This window comes from Cucumis sativus, chromosome 4 (genome assembly GCF_000004075.3).
Source record: "Cucumis sativus cultivar 9930 chromosome 4, Cucumber_9930_V3, whole genome shotgun sequence".
Classification (NCBI taxonomy): Eukaryota; Viridiplantae; Streptophyta; class Magnoliopsida; order Cucurbitales; family Cucurbitaceae; genus Cucumis; species Cucumis sativus.
In genome coordinates, this window is record NC_026658.2 from 21762697 (window position 1) to 21781043 (window position 18347).

The following is an 18347-nucleotide window of genomic DNA, read 5'->3' on the forward strand; positions in this document are numbered from 1 at the left end:
TCTAGTCAACACAATGTTTAGCATGGTCAACACGATCATTTAGATTTGAAGCCATTTTCTCAGTAGAAATTTGGATTTTAACGACGTAAATTTTACATCGTAAAGAGTTTCAACGACGTAGTTTTTTCGTCATTGAAGCTCCTGTCAAGAAAGGTCATTTAACGACACTTTGAAAAATGTGTCATTAAATAGGTTTAGATGATGTAAAAATTGTGTCATTAATACCTTTACCTTGACGAAAAAAATATGACACAGTTATCTATAACTCGACATCAATATATTGTCATCAATATCCTTACATTGACGCTTTACATATGTCACCGTTATATATACCTTGACACTAATATATTGTCATTAATACCCTTACATTGATGTTTTAAATGTGTCACTATTATCTATCACTCGACACAAATAGATTGTCATTAATACATTTATATTGACGCTTTAAATGTGTCATCATTGTCTATATCTTGATACCAATATATTGTCATTAATACCATTACATTTACACTTGAAATGTGTTACTGTTATCTATCACTCGACACGAATATGTTGTCATTAATACCCTTATATTATTCTTTAAATGTGTCACATTTATCTATAATATATTGTCATGTTTAAATGTTTCGTTGCACATAATTCTTGTCAAGAAATGTGAATTTACAACACTGCTCCTGTTTAATAAAAACTCATATATCGACACTTGTTTGGCATTGTTATTTTTCAATTCCCAACACATTTTTTTGTCATATATTTCTCCTGTAAAAATAAATTAAATACATGATTCAACTTACCCACATACATGTTTAGAAAGATTTTTTTATTGATAACAAAAAGTGTAACTTACATTATCGATAAAGGTTTTACAATAATCCAAAAGATAAATTAATTGTAATACATGTATGTGTGACCTAATCTAATCAAACTAACTATAAATGAACTTGATCGATCTCATAGTCAATGGATTCTTCAACTTTAATTAACATTCATTAAGTCCATGTCAAACAGGTTTCACCCTCTTAATAAGCATACAAATGAAATTTTTAAAAGAAACCAAGGTAAAAATACAAGATTGAACTGTAATTGAAGTTTGAAATGTCACTTGCATTATACAACAAAAAACATTTATCACATGAAGAAATAAGATAGAACTCAAAAACACCAAAAAATGATATAAGAGAACATACCTCGAGGTTTTTCAAGCCCTAATAAAAAAACAAAAAGAAAACACACAATCAAACAAATGTCACTTGCATTAATACAACTAAGCTCTAAATAAAACTTTACAAAAAAAATCCATAACAATACTACATAGGCCTCTCAATCAGCAAGGGAAAACAAACACACAAAATTTAGATGATGATGACCTAACAGCACCAGGCAAAGATTCAATGTAAGACCTCTTTATAACATGACTAGTTAATTACCTCCACAAAACTTTAGAGAGCTAGCACCACATGTGGTTCACTGATAAGATAGATTTGGAAGTCCCAACTTAGGATCAGAAATGTCGCTGGCTGCATCAACGAACTATTACTACTGCTATATTCTTCTGTTACATCAATAAAAAAAATATTTTCACATTAGAATATTGAAAATCAAATCTTGTATAGCAACACAACACTATACAAAATTAAAGGCACATATGTAGTCACAAGTTTAAAGTCACCTTCAATTTTTTTATCCAACAACAATACATTTTATATATGAAACAAAAAAACAAAAAAAAAACTACTTTCCTCACCAACATTATTAGAATAAATGCTTTTAAGGGTTTTCGTAAAGTATATACAACTTCTGAAAGTATATGTTAGAAAATTTTTAAGTTCTCTACCTAAGACTTGGAAAGCTAAGGTAACGACAATACAAGAAGCAAAGGATCTCACTAAACTTCCACAACATGAGCCCATTGGCTCACTCATGACTCATGAGCATTATGAAGGAGCACTTTGATGATGAGTCTAAAACGAAGAAGAGCATTGCATTAAAGACCATCTCCTTGGAAGTTGATCCCAAAGATGAGGATGACCTTGATGAAGATGACATTGCTTATTTCTCACGTAAGTATAAAAATTTCATAAAAAGGAAGAAGTATTTCAAGAAACATTTATCAACCCAAAAAGAGTCAAAATGTGAGAAAAGAAAAAAGGATGAGGTTATTTGTTATGAGTGCAAAAAATTGGGTCACATAGAACGGATTGCCCTCTCCTCAAATCATCTAAAAAATCCAAGAAAAAGGTAATGAAGGCTACTTAGGATGATAACAGTGAAAGTGAAAGTGAAGTTGAAGAAATGGCAAACCTTGGTCTCATGGCTCATAGTGACAAAGAAGATGAACATGATGATGAGGTAACTCTAAAACCTCCTTCTATTGATGAATTACTTGAAAATTTTGAAATCATGCAAAATAACTTAACAAAACTTAGTTCTAAGTATGTTTTGCTTAAGAAGAAACACAATGTTTTAACTGGTGAAAATAAGTCTTTACTATATAAAATTGCTTGCTTTAAAGAGAATGAAAATGTTGTGCAAATTGAAGAATTGAATGTTTCTAATGATAAACATGTTTGTGATTGCAATGAAAAGATGTTTTGCTTGATAAAGTTAGATTTCTTGAGAATGACAGTTGTGAAAAAAAAAAATAACTTGATCAAAGTGCTTAAAGAATAGGTGCTCAAAGATTGGACAAAATTATTGAAGTAGGAAAATCTTATCGTGATAAGAGAGGTAAGGCTATATTGATGAATCATCTACTCCTTCAAGTTCTAAACCTACATTTGTTAAAGAATCTCCTATTGTGCCTAAGCTTAATATGTCAAACGATGTGTCTAATCATGTTAAATCTAGTTTTGTACCCATATGTCATAATTGTGGGGTTGTTTGTTTTTCTTATGGCAAGTATGAACATAAAGCTTATTCTTGTTACCTATCTAGATCGAATACTTGTAATGTCTATGAAAAAATCAAATGGATTCCTAAATATGTAAATGCTAACTTTCTAGGACCCAAACAAGTATGGGTATCAAATGATCAAACTTGAACTTAGTTGTTTTTAGATTTGTTTGAAAGTCTCCAAGAAAAACAAATGGTATTTGGATAGTGGTTGCTCAAGACACATGACGGGAGACCAATCCAAGCTTATCTCTTTCTCCAAAAAGGATGGAGGCATGGTAACCTTCGGCGACAACAAGAAAGGTAAAATAATTGGTAAGAGAAATATAGGAAATAATTCATCTACTTTGATTGAAAATGTTTATTTGGTTGATGGCTAATTTGCTTAGTATTAGTCAATTGTATGATAAAGGATTTAGAGTAATATTTTATAAAAAGAATTGCATAATTGAAAATGTTAGTGATAGAAAAGTTTTGTTTGTTGGAAATAGGGATGAAAAAGTATACACTCTTGATTTGAATGATTGCCCCTATTATTGATAAATGTCTTTTAGTTTTGCATGATGATTCTTGGTTATGGAACAGAAGACTAGGACATGCTAGCATCAATTTAATTTCAAATATTTTCGAGAATTGTTTGGTTAGAGGTCTTCCTAATTTTAAATTTGAAAAAGACAAAGTTTTGTGATGCTTGTCAAATACAATGTTTTAGCTCACGTTTTCTTTGTCCCCCCTCCCCCAACTGTCAAGGATCAAGCCATCATTGAGCTCCCCGTCATTGATTCTAGATTGTTATCCTTTTTGTATGTATTTATATAAGTTTTATATTGTATAATTGGGTGGTTAGAAGTAACAAGGGTCACGCCAAGGTCACGTGTTTTGAGAGGCTCTTTTGTATTATAATTATTTTGTAACTAATATCTAATTTGGATATAAACTCTAATTGAGACTCTAAAATTGTTTGGATGAGTGTGTGGTGAGACACATTTGATGTGATTTTAAGTCTGAGGTTTGCATATATGTATAGAAGTAAAAATCTCTTCCCTTTTTCAAGTCTGGGTAGCTCATATTTTAGAGGAGATGCTACTGAAATTTATGTAGAATTTCTTAATATGTGTTCTATAGAAGTTTAGTAGAAAAAAAATCATTTTCAAAAGTGTTTTCATGTCACGATCTAGGTTAGATAAGAAAAACTAGAATGGAGTATGACAATCCTTATAAGATTTCGCTAACTCTCTAACTGAATGATGAGATGACTTATATATTTGGATGAGTAAGCTTCCAGATAAAATAATCGCTCTTAATAATTTAGGATTTAGTTATTTATAAATTTAATTAATATCATAATAATTTAAATTCTAATGGTTCAAATATAGAAATTATATAAAAATATCATTCCACTAAAGGTTAATGGAATTCTAACGACACGAATAAAATAAGATTTTATTCAAAAATTCAAGAAACATAAATGTTTTTCAAAATTTAAAAACTAAAACAGAACAAACGAATCAAATGAGTTCTTTTCTTTTTTCTTTTAAAAAAAGTATGCGGTCAAAACCATATCTTTGACATAAGCTCTAACCGGTCCAAACCATAGGTCGTAGACCAGAACTGTTTTTAACCAAAGATTAACAGAAAGTAAAGAATGAGTTTTGCTTCCACATGACAATTTTACAAGTTCTTACAACAATTAGTGATACTAGCATTTGTTTCATGAAATTAATTTGATGAATTTTACCTTATTATAGTTTATTAGGAAAGAAAACAGCCAAAAATTAATTAGAATGATAAACACAAATTTTATAAAAGTTGAAATTAAAAATTAACAAAATACCATTGGTCAATGAAAAATAAGTAATTGTCATGAATAGAAAAAAAAAATGAAACTATTTTTTAAAAAAAAAACCTTAAAAAACTTAAATCTAGATTTTGATAAATTATGCTATATTTTCTAAAAAGTTTCAATATTTTACTTTTTAATATCTAATTAACTATAATTATTATGATAAACAAATACTAAAATAATCATAATTATAATTAATCAGCTAAATACAATATTAATTAATTAATGAGAATCTTGACGTTTTTTCCCAAAAGTGCAGATGCATGTCTAACCTTAACATTCAACTGAAAAAGAATGCATACGAACTTCACCATTTTTCAATTATTTACACCGCAAGAATCATATATTTTTCTTGAAAAGTTTGATGGAAGTGAGAAAATTGAACTCCTAATCAATTTCTTTCGATTCGACCATCGTAAAATGTAAAATATAGCTCGAGGTCAGGTAATCAAATGATAGTCACAGTTTCAAAATCAATTTTCAACTTTCGTTTGTCAAATCCATGGATTAATTTGGCAACAAATTTGGCCAAAAATCGATCCAGACCACCCAAGATGAAACAGACTGAAAACAATATTGCCAAGATGTGATCATGTGAACTCATTATTTTCTCCAAATGCTAATTATTCTTGGTTTATGTGTAATCCATCCCATTTCCTGTGATGATAGAGCCTTTTCAGAAACGACACCTACATTAAGCTCTCCTAATCATATGGGAAATGTTACAACAGCCTCAGCAACCATTATCACATTCAAATGCTTTTTTATGCTATTTTGATGACTACTTCAAAAAAAAACAAAAAGTGAAAAATATCTCTTCATGATGATGATAGAAATTCCTCTACCAGAGCAATCTTGCACCTTACCTGGAGCTCCAACATGGAATCGCTAGCATATGAAAGAACCAAATGAAAACACCCATCATTTGTATAATAGCGCATCACGGCCTGGACCGACGCCAATGTAATGGACAGGTAAGCCCACAAGTTCTTCAATCCTTGATATATATTCTTTTGCAGCCTTAGGAAGGTCAGAATAATCTCTTATTGAAGAGATATCACACATCCACCCAGGCATTGTTTCATACTCCACCTACAAACAGGAAAAAGACAACTGTTGTTATGACTCTGGATTTAGAAGTTGAAGACCTTGAAATTTAAGAAAATTCAACAATTAACTTAGTTCATGACTTGGAAACAAAAAAGGAACGCAAATATGATTGGCCATGTAAGATGCAGAAAAGAAAATGAATCTAAATGAATTTTTAAGTGTTTAAAGAAAGGTTTATAAACAGTTAGAAAGTGAATCTAAATGCACTCTCAGCCTTTTAACCCAGTCACAATGGTATAATGTCTTTAACCATAAGAGCTACAATCAGGTTTACAAATTATTGACTTGAAACTTGTTTTTTTTGAAACGGAGACAAGAACTTCTTTATTAATAAGAACTCCAAGTACAAGAGAATTATACAAAGAGAGCCAAAAAGTAGTAAACAAAGGAGACTTAGAGGGATCAGGAGGCACACCCGGACATCTCAACTAGTTCTTGACTTGAAACTTAAACCCTTCATTTTCCTTTTACAAAAAATACTATTTTCTAAAGTACTTTCTAAAACAAGCATGAGTTCAATATTATTCTTTATCAAGACAATCAAATACCCAAAACGTCCAAAATCTTATTAGCACATAATCCCAACCAATCCAAACACTGTAATGAAGTGTCAATGAAAGAACATTGATGACAAATTCATCAAACACAAGTTGAATGCTCGTCTTCTAATAGCCATGAACACCAATAGCATTCAACTGTTCAAGAGCATAAATAATTGAGTAATTTTGATTTTTATGGAGACATCAACTACCCAAGAAGAGCATTAAAAAACTTGCAACACAATACTCCACCAATTTTTAACTGGAGTAACAATGAGAGCACATGGCAAAGGGCTTCTCCAAAGTCCACCCTTTTATTTCTCTTTTATTCCTATGGTTCTGTTTATTTCTTCTTTAGAATCCCGGAAACTAAACATTTGAAAAACCATTATCATTAAGGGAATTGACGACCCCCCATCTAACAAACTAAGAATGGAGACAAATGAACAAATTGCCTAAAGCACAAATCAAGCATCTAGATCTTCCATTGAGAAAATCACAAATCCATCTATGATCTATCTAATATACAGAGTTTCTGTTTCTTACCAAAAGACCATAAATGTAAACAATGATTCAATTTCCTTACCAAAACTCCATAAATGTAAACTATGATTCAATTTGGATCCACTTTGGCTAAAAGGGTTTTTTTTTAATCTCAAATGAAAAAAAAACAATCAAACTTTTTCCTTGCTTTAAAACAAACAATAAAGTTCTACTTTAAGGATGAATTATAAAGTGATTTCTCAAACAATTCATATATAGTGATAAACTCAAAAACCACATTCAAGCAAATTCCAATGACTTCTTATAAAGTTAACAAAGTGCAAGGAAAAAAGAAAAAAGATGCATAATGCTTGCCTTTATTTGTTCAAGAAGACTAAGATCTGCAGGAAATGATCTGACTGGTGTTCCATCAGGTGTTGAATAAGAAACTCCCAGTTGTATCTCAGAAAGTTCTGAGAGAACGTCAAGTTTCGTAAGATTCAGAGAAGAGAACCCATTAATTTGACAGCAATATTTTAGTGCAACTATATCAAGCCAACCACAACGGCGAGGACGACCAGTTGTGGTACCAAATTCTTGACCAGCAAACCTGAGTAGGTCACCACCCTTTCCCAAGATCTCGGTAGGAAAAGGACCAGAACCAACTCTAGTTGTGTAGGCCTTCACCTGCAAAGATCAACAGAAAAACTTACGGGCATCCATATCCGATAGATAAATCAGCTTTTCATCAAGAAAGAAATAAAGAAACAGTCACTCATGGCTTGTGTTAACGCACAAAAAATAAAATCAATAATATCTTAACCTTTTCAAGATTGAATAATAACTTAGGTAGTTTCAATGGCTATTCTAGATACCGTGGGCTTGTATAAAATATGATTTTGTAGTGTCATTAACCGGTGGATTTAGTAAAGGCCCCGGGGGGTTCAAACCCCCTCAACTTTATGCTCTTTAAATAGTGTATATATATATATATATATATACATACATATATATATATATATATATATATATATCTAAAATAATATCAATACCAAAAGTTAGCCCACTGGTATAACTGTCTCCCAACCCCCTTTATAACTAGGTTCAAGCCCAGCTATTTTCATTTATTTTTACTAAACTATAAAACCCTCCGTCAACAAAATTTCTGGATCTGCCACTGGTCATTAAAGTAGAGACTAAGTACAGGTCATGAATTAGTATTTCTGAAAACATATAGCCAAGTAGAACCAGGAAAGGACATTGCCTATGAATAGGGATCAATGTTTTTGAGTCTGTCTTGGTTTCTAAGGAATCATGAGAAAGGAAAGAGAGAATAGAAGAAACAAATCGTCAAAGATAGAAGAGATAATGCAACTTGGAATTCTTTCTTCAGTTAAACAAAGTCATAAAAAATTGAAATAAAAATAAAAAGTAAGAAAACCCACCACTCCTATAAGATCACCCACAACTTTCGGAGCAATTCCAAGACCAGTGCAAATTCCACCTGCCGAAGGGCTGGAGGAAGTTACAAAAGGATATGTTCCAAAGTCAATGTCAAGCATAGTTGCTTGACCACCTTCAACCAAAATCCTCTTATTTGCAGAGATGGCTTCATTAATGAAATACACAGTGTCAGTGATAAATGGCTCCAATCTCTCAGCATATCTTTTGTAATTTTCAACTTCTTCCTTCAGAACTTCTGGGGTATAGTTAAAATCCTTAAATCTCGCAGCAGCATCTGAGAGTAAAAGGTCCAGCTTCTGAGGAAGAGTGTCCAAGTGCCTCAAATCACCCACTCTAATACCATTTCTAATCACTTTACTGGAGTAACAAGGTCCAATCCCTCTCCTGGTTGTTCCAATGAAAGATTTAGCTAACTCAGCTTCTCTTAGCCCATCCACCTCCTGATGGAAATCAAATAACAGATGAGCTCGGTCAGACACCAAGATCCTTCCCTTGCACGACACTCCACTTGCTTCTAGACGGTCAATTTCCTCAAAGAAACCAGGCACGTGCACCACAACTCCATTTCCAATAACACATAAAGTATCCTCATTAAGGATTCCAGAGGGAATGAGATGAAGTGCAAACTTCTTCCCTTCTGCATTATATATCGTGTGCCCAGCGTTAGCCCCACCCTGCAAATCAGTTTGAATTTTCAGATAGTTCCAGACACCAAAGGCATTCACATCAGGATATCACATAAAAACGCAAAATATAGGATCAAAATGGGTCATAATGATTTCTAAAAGGCGATGTGAAAATACAGAGGTAAATCTCAGTCGGACTTTGGCTTCCATCATTACAAATGTAACAACACAAGATTACATCCCGATTTTAATATGCCTCAAAATGAAAACGAACGTTTAACAAATGGGACAAAAAGAATGTAAAGAAAACAGAAGAAAACAAGAAACACAGGGAGGCACATAAGCAAGTCAAACAACAAAAAGAAATTCAATAGCAAGCAAAAAAAAAAAAAATACAACAAAAACCTAAACATTTAACAATCATCCAAAGAAAGAAAAAGTAAAGGAACGAAATCTTGAAGAATACCTGACAGCGAGCGACGATTTCGAAGTGCTGGGCCAAGATGTCAACGAGTTTACCTTTACCTTCATCACCCCACTGGCAGCCCAACACGCCCGAAACTTGACTGAGTTCCCCAATTCGTTTCAGACCATCCTTCCTCCCCGACTCCGGGACACTGACAGAAGAGCTAACAGCCGCAACGGTTTTAGCAGATGAGCAAACGATGAGTGGAGGATGACGGCCAGAAAAGGGTCTCCGGCAAGCCGACGAGGGCGATAAATTGGCGGCGGAGAAAAGAGTGGGCTCGAAAGCAAGAGAAGAGATGTTCATGACGAGAGAAACGGAGGGTTTGGAGAGGGTTTGAACCTTGGAGGAGTGATGTGTAAGAAGTGGCGAATGTAATTAGAGGAGAACGCGCGTGTACTACAACTTCTCTTCGCGCCCACATTACGCCCAATTCTTCATGATTATTCTCTAATTAAAAACAAAATACTTTCGCCTTATTATTTAAGGAATTTTGTTTGAACTCTCTTTCCAATTAATAAACTAAGAAATTTTAGAAGCATTTTTAGTTAGTTATTTTATTTGAAATAAAAAATAATCGACCACACACGTGCTTTAGTAATATTCTTCTAAACGACTATGTACTACAATCTAAATGTAGTTCTTTTTAATGATGAAGAAAAATTCTTCAAATTTAAACAATTGTGTTGTCTATGGAAAATGATCGTGTTGATTATGGTAAACGATCGTACAGTCCAACGTAAATTATCGTTAAAAACTTTAAATGATCAAATGATCGCGTTTAGATCATGGCAACACAATCGTGTATTTCATTTTAAACGATGAAAAAAAGTCTTCAAAATTAAATGATCATGTTGACCATGGTAAACCATCGTTTAGACCATGTCAAAATGATCATTTAAATAATCTTGATATTCTCAAATATGAAGAAGATGAAGTAGCTTCATAGAATCTTGTCGAAAATGGTGAAGATGAAATAAGATATTTAAGCAAAAGAATAAATCGTTTAAAAATAGAAACAAAAAAATATAGAAGAGAAAATGAACAAATAGGATGAATAAATCGCACACAAGAATAAGAAAGATAAGTAACGAATCATATGTAATATTCAAGGTCAAATATGAAATATATGAAAATATTTTACCGACTTCATCGACTTTTGTTTTTTGTTACGTGGGTGGTAAATATTTTGGGTTTTGTTACATTTATGTAAATTATCATTAAAATTAGGGATTTCTTAAAAAAATCTAACAAATTGACAAAATATTTACAATGTATAAAACAATTTTGAAAATGAAAAAAACTCACAGACTCAACCGAAAATACGAAAAATATCTTAGTTAACATGCGATTAATTGGCCACTGGCACTCGTAATACCTTTGGTACACGATCTTGTACCAAGATGATTTAGATTTGGTACACAATCGTTTAGATATGACTACATGATTGTTTAGATTGGAGTACCCAAATCGACAATCGTGTATCAATATCCCAACGATTTTTTCAAGATTCTTTGGTACATGATCGTTTAGATTTGGCTACACGATCATTTAGATTTCGGTCGTTTAGGCAAATCTAAACGATCGTGTACCAATACCACAATATAAAATATTTATATTTGATACATGTAGATCCTTTTATATTTGGTATACAATCGTTTAGATTTTGCTACCAAAATCTAAACGATTTTGTATCAATATCTCAATGATTTTTTTTCCAAAATCTATTTATATTTGTTAGATTTGGTTATAGCTATATCTAAAGATCGTGTACCAATATCCAACAATTTTTGTTCAAGATCATGAACCAAGATCTTTTACATTTGGTTCACGATTTTGAACCAAATAATAATTTGAAAAAAACAATACAAAATTAATGATTGATTAAAAACAAAGATCATGATTTTTAAAAAATATATTAAAGAAAAATTGGAGAAGAATAGAAGAAAGACTATTAAAAGAAAAAGAAAAATTGTAAAAAAAAAAAAAAAGAACAAAGAAGATGAAAGAAAAAACAAACCTGAAATATTTAAAAAAAATGATCGACTTTATAGGATTTTTTATTTGATTACATGACTATAAAAATTTTGATACTTTGTTGTATTTATGAAAATTAACCGTAAAGTTATATATTTGGATGATAGATTAAAAAACAAAAGTTAACAGTTTACTGGTTTTGACTTTTTTACGTGTGATAGGTTTATTGAAAATTAGGATGTGACGAGGTTAAGTTAGTAATTTAAATTTAAATTCTATGAGATCCAATCATTTAGTATGCAAATAAATTTTTTAACTAAAACTAAAATTTGTAATCACTTCCAACTTCAAAACCATTACATCCATAGATTATATATACGTTCAATATTTTTCTTGATTTCTTACATATATGGTACCAAATATTTCGTTTATGTTTTGTAGTTTGTTACATATATACTACTACATATATTCAATAATACATAAATAGATTTTGTTTGATATTCACTCCATTTATATACCACTACATACACAGATTATATAATCGATGAGAATTTTTTTTATTAATTATTACATATATGCTATTGCATAATACATATATCTTATGTGATTTGTTACATATATACTGCTTCATATATTTAATAATACATAAATGATGTTATCAGTATATACATCTGTATATATACAATAACACGTACATAGGGACAAATATAGTTCTATTATTTTCTGTCAAGTATGACCAAAATTGCTGAAAATTCTGATGTTTTTTTTAATGATTTCAACAACTACGTTAGTTATAGTGGTTCTCAAAGATTAGCCAATGAACTTATGTCTTTTAAAGGCTTGCACAATATCCTTAGATCCAAGTTAGGTAGTTATATTAATATGTCTAAGATAGATTCCACCTTTGAACTTAAGATACATGTTTTCAACGAAAGCTTTATTGAAACAGTTAATACAAGTCATTGCAATTACAAACAACTTTCAATACGTTACAATTAAATCAAACAAGGAAGTTTTAATTTTGCAATGCATAATTGAAGATTGTTTATGGTCATTATGTGCTTCTTGTTCTTTCCATGGTGGTAGGACATTGCTTACTAGGTTTGATTCTGAACATACATGTTCTGTAGATGTTCCTTTAATATATCACAGTAAGCTACTTTTTCTGTTATTAAGGACTTAATAAAAGACAAAATAAGTCTAGGTGGTTCAGAGTTGTCCGCCCCTAAAGATATAGTCCACTTCATTTGTTATGAGCATGGTTTAAGTATTAGTTACCAAAAAGCATGGTATGCTCATGAGGCTGCATTGGATAAAGTTAAAAAATCTTCGGAGGACTTCTACAAGATGTTACCAAAATTTGCTTACATATTGGAACTAAACAACCCTGATACATATTTAATATACATCCTTATAAATGTAAATAATATTTTGCTTAACTTTTTTTGTTTTATTAATATACATATTTTTCATGTTCATAGAATTTGTTATTAAATATAAAGTAGATGCCGCAAAGGTAGATTTCTATACTTTTTTATGATATTATTTGCTTCTATTTTTTGTTGTCATGCATTGTCGTTCAGTCATATTTATTGATGGAATAAGTATGAAAAATAAGTATGAGGTACTCTTTTATCTTCTTCAAGTCTTGATGTCAATGATCAGACATTTCCACTAGCTTTTTGTGTGGTCGATTCTGAAAATGATTTCTCTTAAACGTGGTTTTGCAACCAATTGAAGAGAATAATTGATGGTAGGAATGACATTGTCATAGTATCTAACATATATAAAAGTATATACAAAGCAATAAAGAGTATTTCCCAACGTTCCACATTGCATGCGCTTGGTTCATTTACTTAGGAACTTGAAGTTGAAATATAGAAGAATAGTCGATACTGTATTTCATGCATGTGGCAAGACTTATAATATTATTGACTTTGAACACTAAATGCGTTTGTTGGAATCTAGTGCCCTGGTATACGTGAGGAGTTACAATCAGTTGGTTTTTCTAGGTGGTCTCGTGCCTACTCACCACTTAGTATATATAATGTCATGACTACTAACACATCTGAGAGTTTGAATTCTACAATGATAAAGTTAGGAAGTTACCAATATGTTTCATTTCTTAGGTTTTGGGAATGATATTGCAGTTAACGAAGAAATGAAGTAGACTATCAAGTTACATATTTTACAAAAACAATTGAAGGTATTTTAAGGGAACAAATTGAACATAGTCAATCTATGAAGGTATATTTAAATTATTTTGTATTATATATTTTTATATACATACTCATATTATTTATATACGTCATGTAATTTTCTATTTAATTACCTATGTAGGTCAATCCTATCAACAAATATGCAATATCAGGTCATTCATGTCAGCACTCAATATGTTGTGTACTTGTCTTTAAAGATTTGTAGATGCAGAATGTGAGATATATTGCAAATACTTTGTGTCCATACATGTGCTGTTTTGACCATAAAGCATTTTTTAATAAAGTCATGTGTCACATATTTATTTGAAGAACACATTGAGTTATATATATAGATGATTAATAAATCATTTAGGCGATCATCGACAATAGCAAATACGTAATGATGTTTTGTCCATTGTCATCCTCCCACTGAATGTAAAACGTTCAGTTGGTTGACCAAAGAAGATTAGATTTCCTTCTAAAATGGAGTTCAACAGACTTTTAGTACGATGTTTCAAACTTTTATTTCAAATATTCATATTCTAGTTTTAAATTTAATTAATTTATTTTCATATTTTTCCATTAATTTTCATCTACTGTACTAATCAAATTTAATCAATTTATTAACGGCATATATTACATATACTCATCATAATTTTCTGTCATCCATGTTTCTGTAAACAATTTATCATCAATCTTTATTTCTAAAACATATATTAAGGAATTTGAACAATTTATCATATATTACATATACTCAACATAAACCTTTATTTCTAGAATTCCTATAACATAAATAACATTTTTATAACAAAAAAAATTTCATCCATGTTCCTGTTAACATAAATAATATTCCTATACCATCATCATTTTCAAACATGATACACATTATAGATATTCCAGTTAAAACAACGAATCCTATAATATCATATATTGTAGCATATAAAAAATATACACCTGTAAAGTCTTAATGTTTCCAAAATTCTAGCAACAGAAAATATTAATTTAGCATAACAGAAAATACACATAACGTTCACCAATTATGCTATTCTATTCAACTTCAATATACTAAAGTCCCTATGAAAGCAATTTGAAACTTGGTTCTTCGAATGATTGACTACTGAACTCTATATTTTCCTTATTCGACTCTACGAATCCAAATTTCATTGTGAAGGGAGATCTCATTCTCTTTGAAGGTTGAGTTCTTCTCTTCATGCTCCTCCTCACAGCCTACTTATAAGCAAAAAGTTCTTTTTCTCCGACTTGTTTATTCATATTGATCTTAGCATGATATATATCATATATTATATCATGTATATAAACCACTTATTTATACAAACATTAATTGTATTAGTTTTTCCAAGTACTATTTGTTGATTTGGTAATTTTTCCACTTTCTTTGTCTACCTCAAACATATTAAACATAAAGGCATTACTATAACACTATATTTTAATTCATAAATAATAAATGTATATACGATTTCACAAATATACTTACCTTCATTTTTATTGTTTTTTTTATTTGATCTACTTCTTTTACTAAAGATGTGTTGTACCCAACCTTATCCCTATACTATAGACTCTATAAGTTGATCTCAAACATTGATCCTTGTATATCTCTACATACTGTTCAAAGACTCATAAAATAACTCATGATGTTAGTTTATTGGATTTGAGTTATTAAGACAAAACTAATAATATAATCAATAACATTTATTGAAATTATGATAACAACACTTTATTAATAAGGGTCAATGAATTTTATTTACGATCTACGAGTTTTAGGACATAAATCCCAACAACCCTAGAGCCACCGTCCATCACTGTCCTGTTCAACCGCCGGTCATCTCCATTTTTCAACGTTTGCACGAAGGTCCACCATCTCTGATCACCTTCTTTTCACACACCCCTCACAATAAAGCTGTCACACCCCTTGCCAAGCCACCAACTCTTTGTATGAGAGATGATGCAACTAGTCAACAAATATCACAATTTACCTCAGCGAAACCTATCGACCCTAAACTTACCTCTAACTTAAAGTAGTTAACACAGCGAAAGCATAAAAGACATTCAACCACTAAACAACATAACATTATTGAAGTGAAACCAAAAATAACATAATACTAAACATCACAAGTCTAAGATAGACACATATACAAATAAGTAATGTTAGAGTTAAACTTAACAGACTCGAACACCCCATGATCCTAAATATTGTATGTACCATTGGGTCATTAGTCACCCTACATGTTACATAATACTAAACCATAAAATAGTTACTTTTACGTTATAACGTTGTTTAATGTTTAAAACAGACTATCTCGATTATTTGTGACCTAGGTAGCTTAATCTTAATTCTAAGCCAACTATGAACTCTTGTTGACACGAACTGGTCATTTTTACGTTATAACGCCGTTTTCTCCATTTTCCATGACTTTCAAGTAGGAATGGGCCTTAGGAGTAGAATTTTGAGTCAATTTGAGACAATTTCCATTATTTTCTATATATACCCCTAATTACTAATTCAATTCACTATTCCCTTCAAAATTACTCTCATTTTCTCTAAAATTCCAAATTCTTTAGCCTCACTTTGCCACTTTTGGATCTTCACAAATTTTTGAGAATTATTCAAGATGCAAGGTTAAATTCTTGAGGTGAATTGAGCTCAGTGATTCTAATATTTGAGAATTTCCTCTCTTCGATGTTTTATTGTAATTATTAGAATTTGATTCATCTTTAATCTTGATTCAGATGTCATTTTTGTTAGAATCATGATTCATTTGTATCAAGAATTAGATATTTGATTCAATTTCATTAGTTATTCGTGTAATTTCAATTCTTGACTTTTGATTTTTTGATTCAATCTTTGTAAGCAATTTACCTAAGTATATCAATTAGTGCAAGATTAATTGAATTACTTGTATCTACAAAAAAAATCTCTTGATTCTCGATTGTATCTCATCCATTCTTGAAATTGTTTGATGTCTTATGAATTTCAATTGTTTTTAGTCAATTCTTGGAAATAAATTGCATTCTTTTTTGTGCACAAATTGATTCCTCTCTAATTCCTTGGTTGTAACATTATGAATGATCTTGTAATTTTCTTTAAAGAACAATTAGATGTTTAGTTAGAATTGCAAGAATTAAACCAATCTCCCATGAAATTCATCTCTTTTCTTGAAATTTGATTCAAAATTCCTCCAAGATCAAGCAATTTGATCTTGTGAAAAATCTTGAATAAAAAAAATCTCTCTTAATTAAGCATGATTCAACTTCCTTTACTATCTTTGATTCAATGATAAGATTAGATCAATACTAAGTCTATTCCTCACTTCTCTTCTTCGAATTCATCTCTTATTGTGAATTATATTGCAAATCAAATTACCCCTTTTCATTCTTGGTTACATTCTCATTCTGAATGAATTCCCTCAAATGATTTTCAATACTTTTCTCTTCCTTGTTTACTAATCTCATTCATTTCAAGCTTACATTCAAGAAAGAGTCTATCCTACACTCTGTTGGGTTCGACACCCATGCATACACTATTCTACAATAAGAGCAAAGGGTAATCTACAAATATTTTTTTGTCAACACGGTCTAGGTAAGCACCCTTTGCAACCACTTTAATTTCTGAACACACTTACCACGATCTTACCTACATTGCATAATTCTTTCTTTTACGCATACGAATCTGATCTTGTCGGTAGGTTATCTAAAAGAATCAAGAGGTGGTTTGTTTTACGATCCTCAAGAAAATTAAGTATTTGTATCAACAAATGTCACATTCTTAGAGGAAGACCACATCGGGGATCATCAACCTCGCATAAACTATTATTAAATGAAGTTTTCAAAAGTGCTACAAATAAACATAGTTCATCCACTAAAGTAGTTAATAAAACTAAAAAATCTAGTCAATCACGTCCTTCTCAAGAGTTGAGAGAGCCTCGACGTAGTGGGAGGGTTGTTCATCAGCCTGATCGCTACTTGGGTTTAACTAAAACTCAAGTCGTTGTACCCGATGATGGCATAGAGGATCCATTAACCTATAAACAGGCAATGAATGATGTAGATCGTGACCAATGGGACAAAGCCATGGACCTCGAAATGGAGTTTATGTATTTCAATTCTATCTGCACTCTTGTAGATCAACCAAATAACGTAAAACCTATTGGTTGTAAATGGATCTATAAGAGAGAAAACGAGACTAAGCAGATAAAGTACAAACTTTTAAGGCTCGACTTGTAACAAAGGGTTATACCGAGAGAGAGGAAATAGGTTATGAAGAAACTCTCTCTCCCGTTACCATGCTTAAGTCAATTAGAATACTTTTATCCATCGCCACTTTTTGTGATTATGAAATTTGGCAGATGGATGTTAAGACAACTTTTTTGAATGACAATCTTGAAGAGAGTATATCTATATGGCTCAACAAGAGAAATTTAGAACAAGGTCAAGAACAAAAGGTTTGTAAGCTTCAAAAATCCATTTATGGATTAAAACAAGCATCTAGATCTTGCAATATAAGATTTGATATTGCGATCAAATCTTATGGCTTTGAACAAAAAGTAGACGAGTCTTGTGTTTACAAAAAGGTTGTCAATTCCATTGTAGCATTTTTAGTTTTGTATGTAGATTATATTCTACTCATTGAAAATGACGTAGGTTATCTTACTAATATCAAGAAATGGCTAGCTATGCAATTTCAAATGAAGGATTTGGAAGACACACAATATGTTCTCGGGATCCAAATTG

At 31.1% G+C, this 18347-nt stretch overlaps 1 protein-coding gene and 1 long non-coding RNA gene across 2 annotated transcripts; both read right to left on the reverse strand.

Moving 5' to 3' along the window:
- Window positions 1–965: 965 nt before the first annotated feature.
- LOC116403527 lies at window positions 966–1734 on the reverse strand. The gene is made up of 2 exons (XR_004216307.1): window positions 1428–1734; window positions 966–1205 (listed from the first exon to the last, which is right to left on the reverse strand). It is a non-coding gene; the product is annotated as an uncharacterized LOC116403527 (long non-coding RNA).
- Window positions 1735–5186: 3452 nt separating this feature from the next.
- Window positions 5187–9795, reverse strand: LOC101202854 (adenylosuccinate synthetase, chloroplastic). The gene is made up of 4 exons (XM_004144616.3): window positions 9424–9795; window positions 8313–9005; window positions 7243–7554; window positions 5187–5827 (listed from the first exon to the last, which is right to left on the reverse strand). The coding sequence occupies exons 1-4, from the start codon at window positions 9727–9729 to the stop codon at window positions 5657–5659; spliced, it is 1482 nt and encodes a 493-aa protein (XP_004144664.1). The 5' UTR covers window positions 9730–9795; the 3' UTR covers window positions 5187–5656.
- Between the last annotated feature and the right edge of the window lie 8552 nt (window positions 9796–18347).

Excerpts from the sequence above, each read along its gene's own strand:
- LOC101202854 (XM_004144616.3), bottom strand. The coding sequence starts at position 9,729 with ATGAACATCTCTTCTCTTGCTTTCGAGCCCACTCTTTTCTCCGCCGCC. Across the intron at positions 9,006-9,423 it reads AAATCGTCGCTCGCTGTCAG|GGTGGGGCTAACGCTGGGCA; the intron begins GTATTCTTCAAG and ends ACTGATTTGCAG. Across the intron at positions 5,828-7,242 it reads GTCTTCTTGAACAAATAAAG|GTGGAGTATGAAACAATGCC; the intron begins GCAAGCATTATG and ends TCCTGTTTGTAG.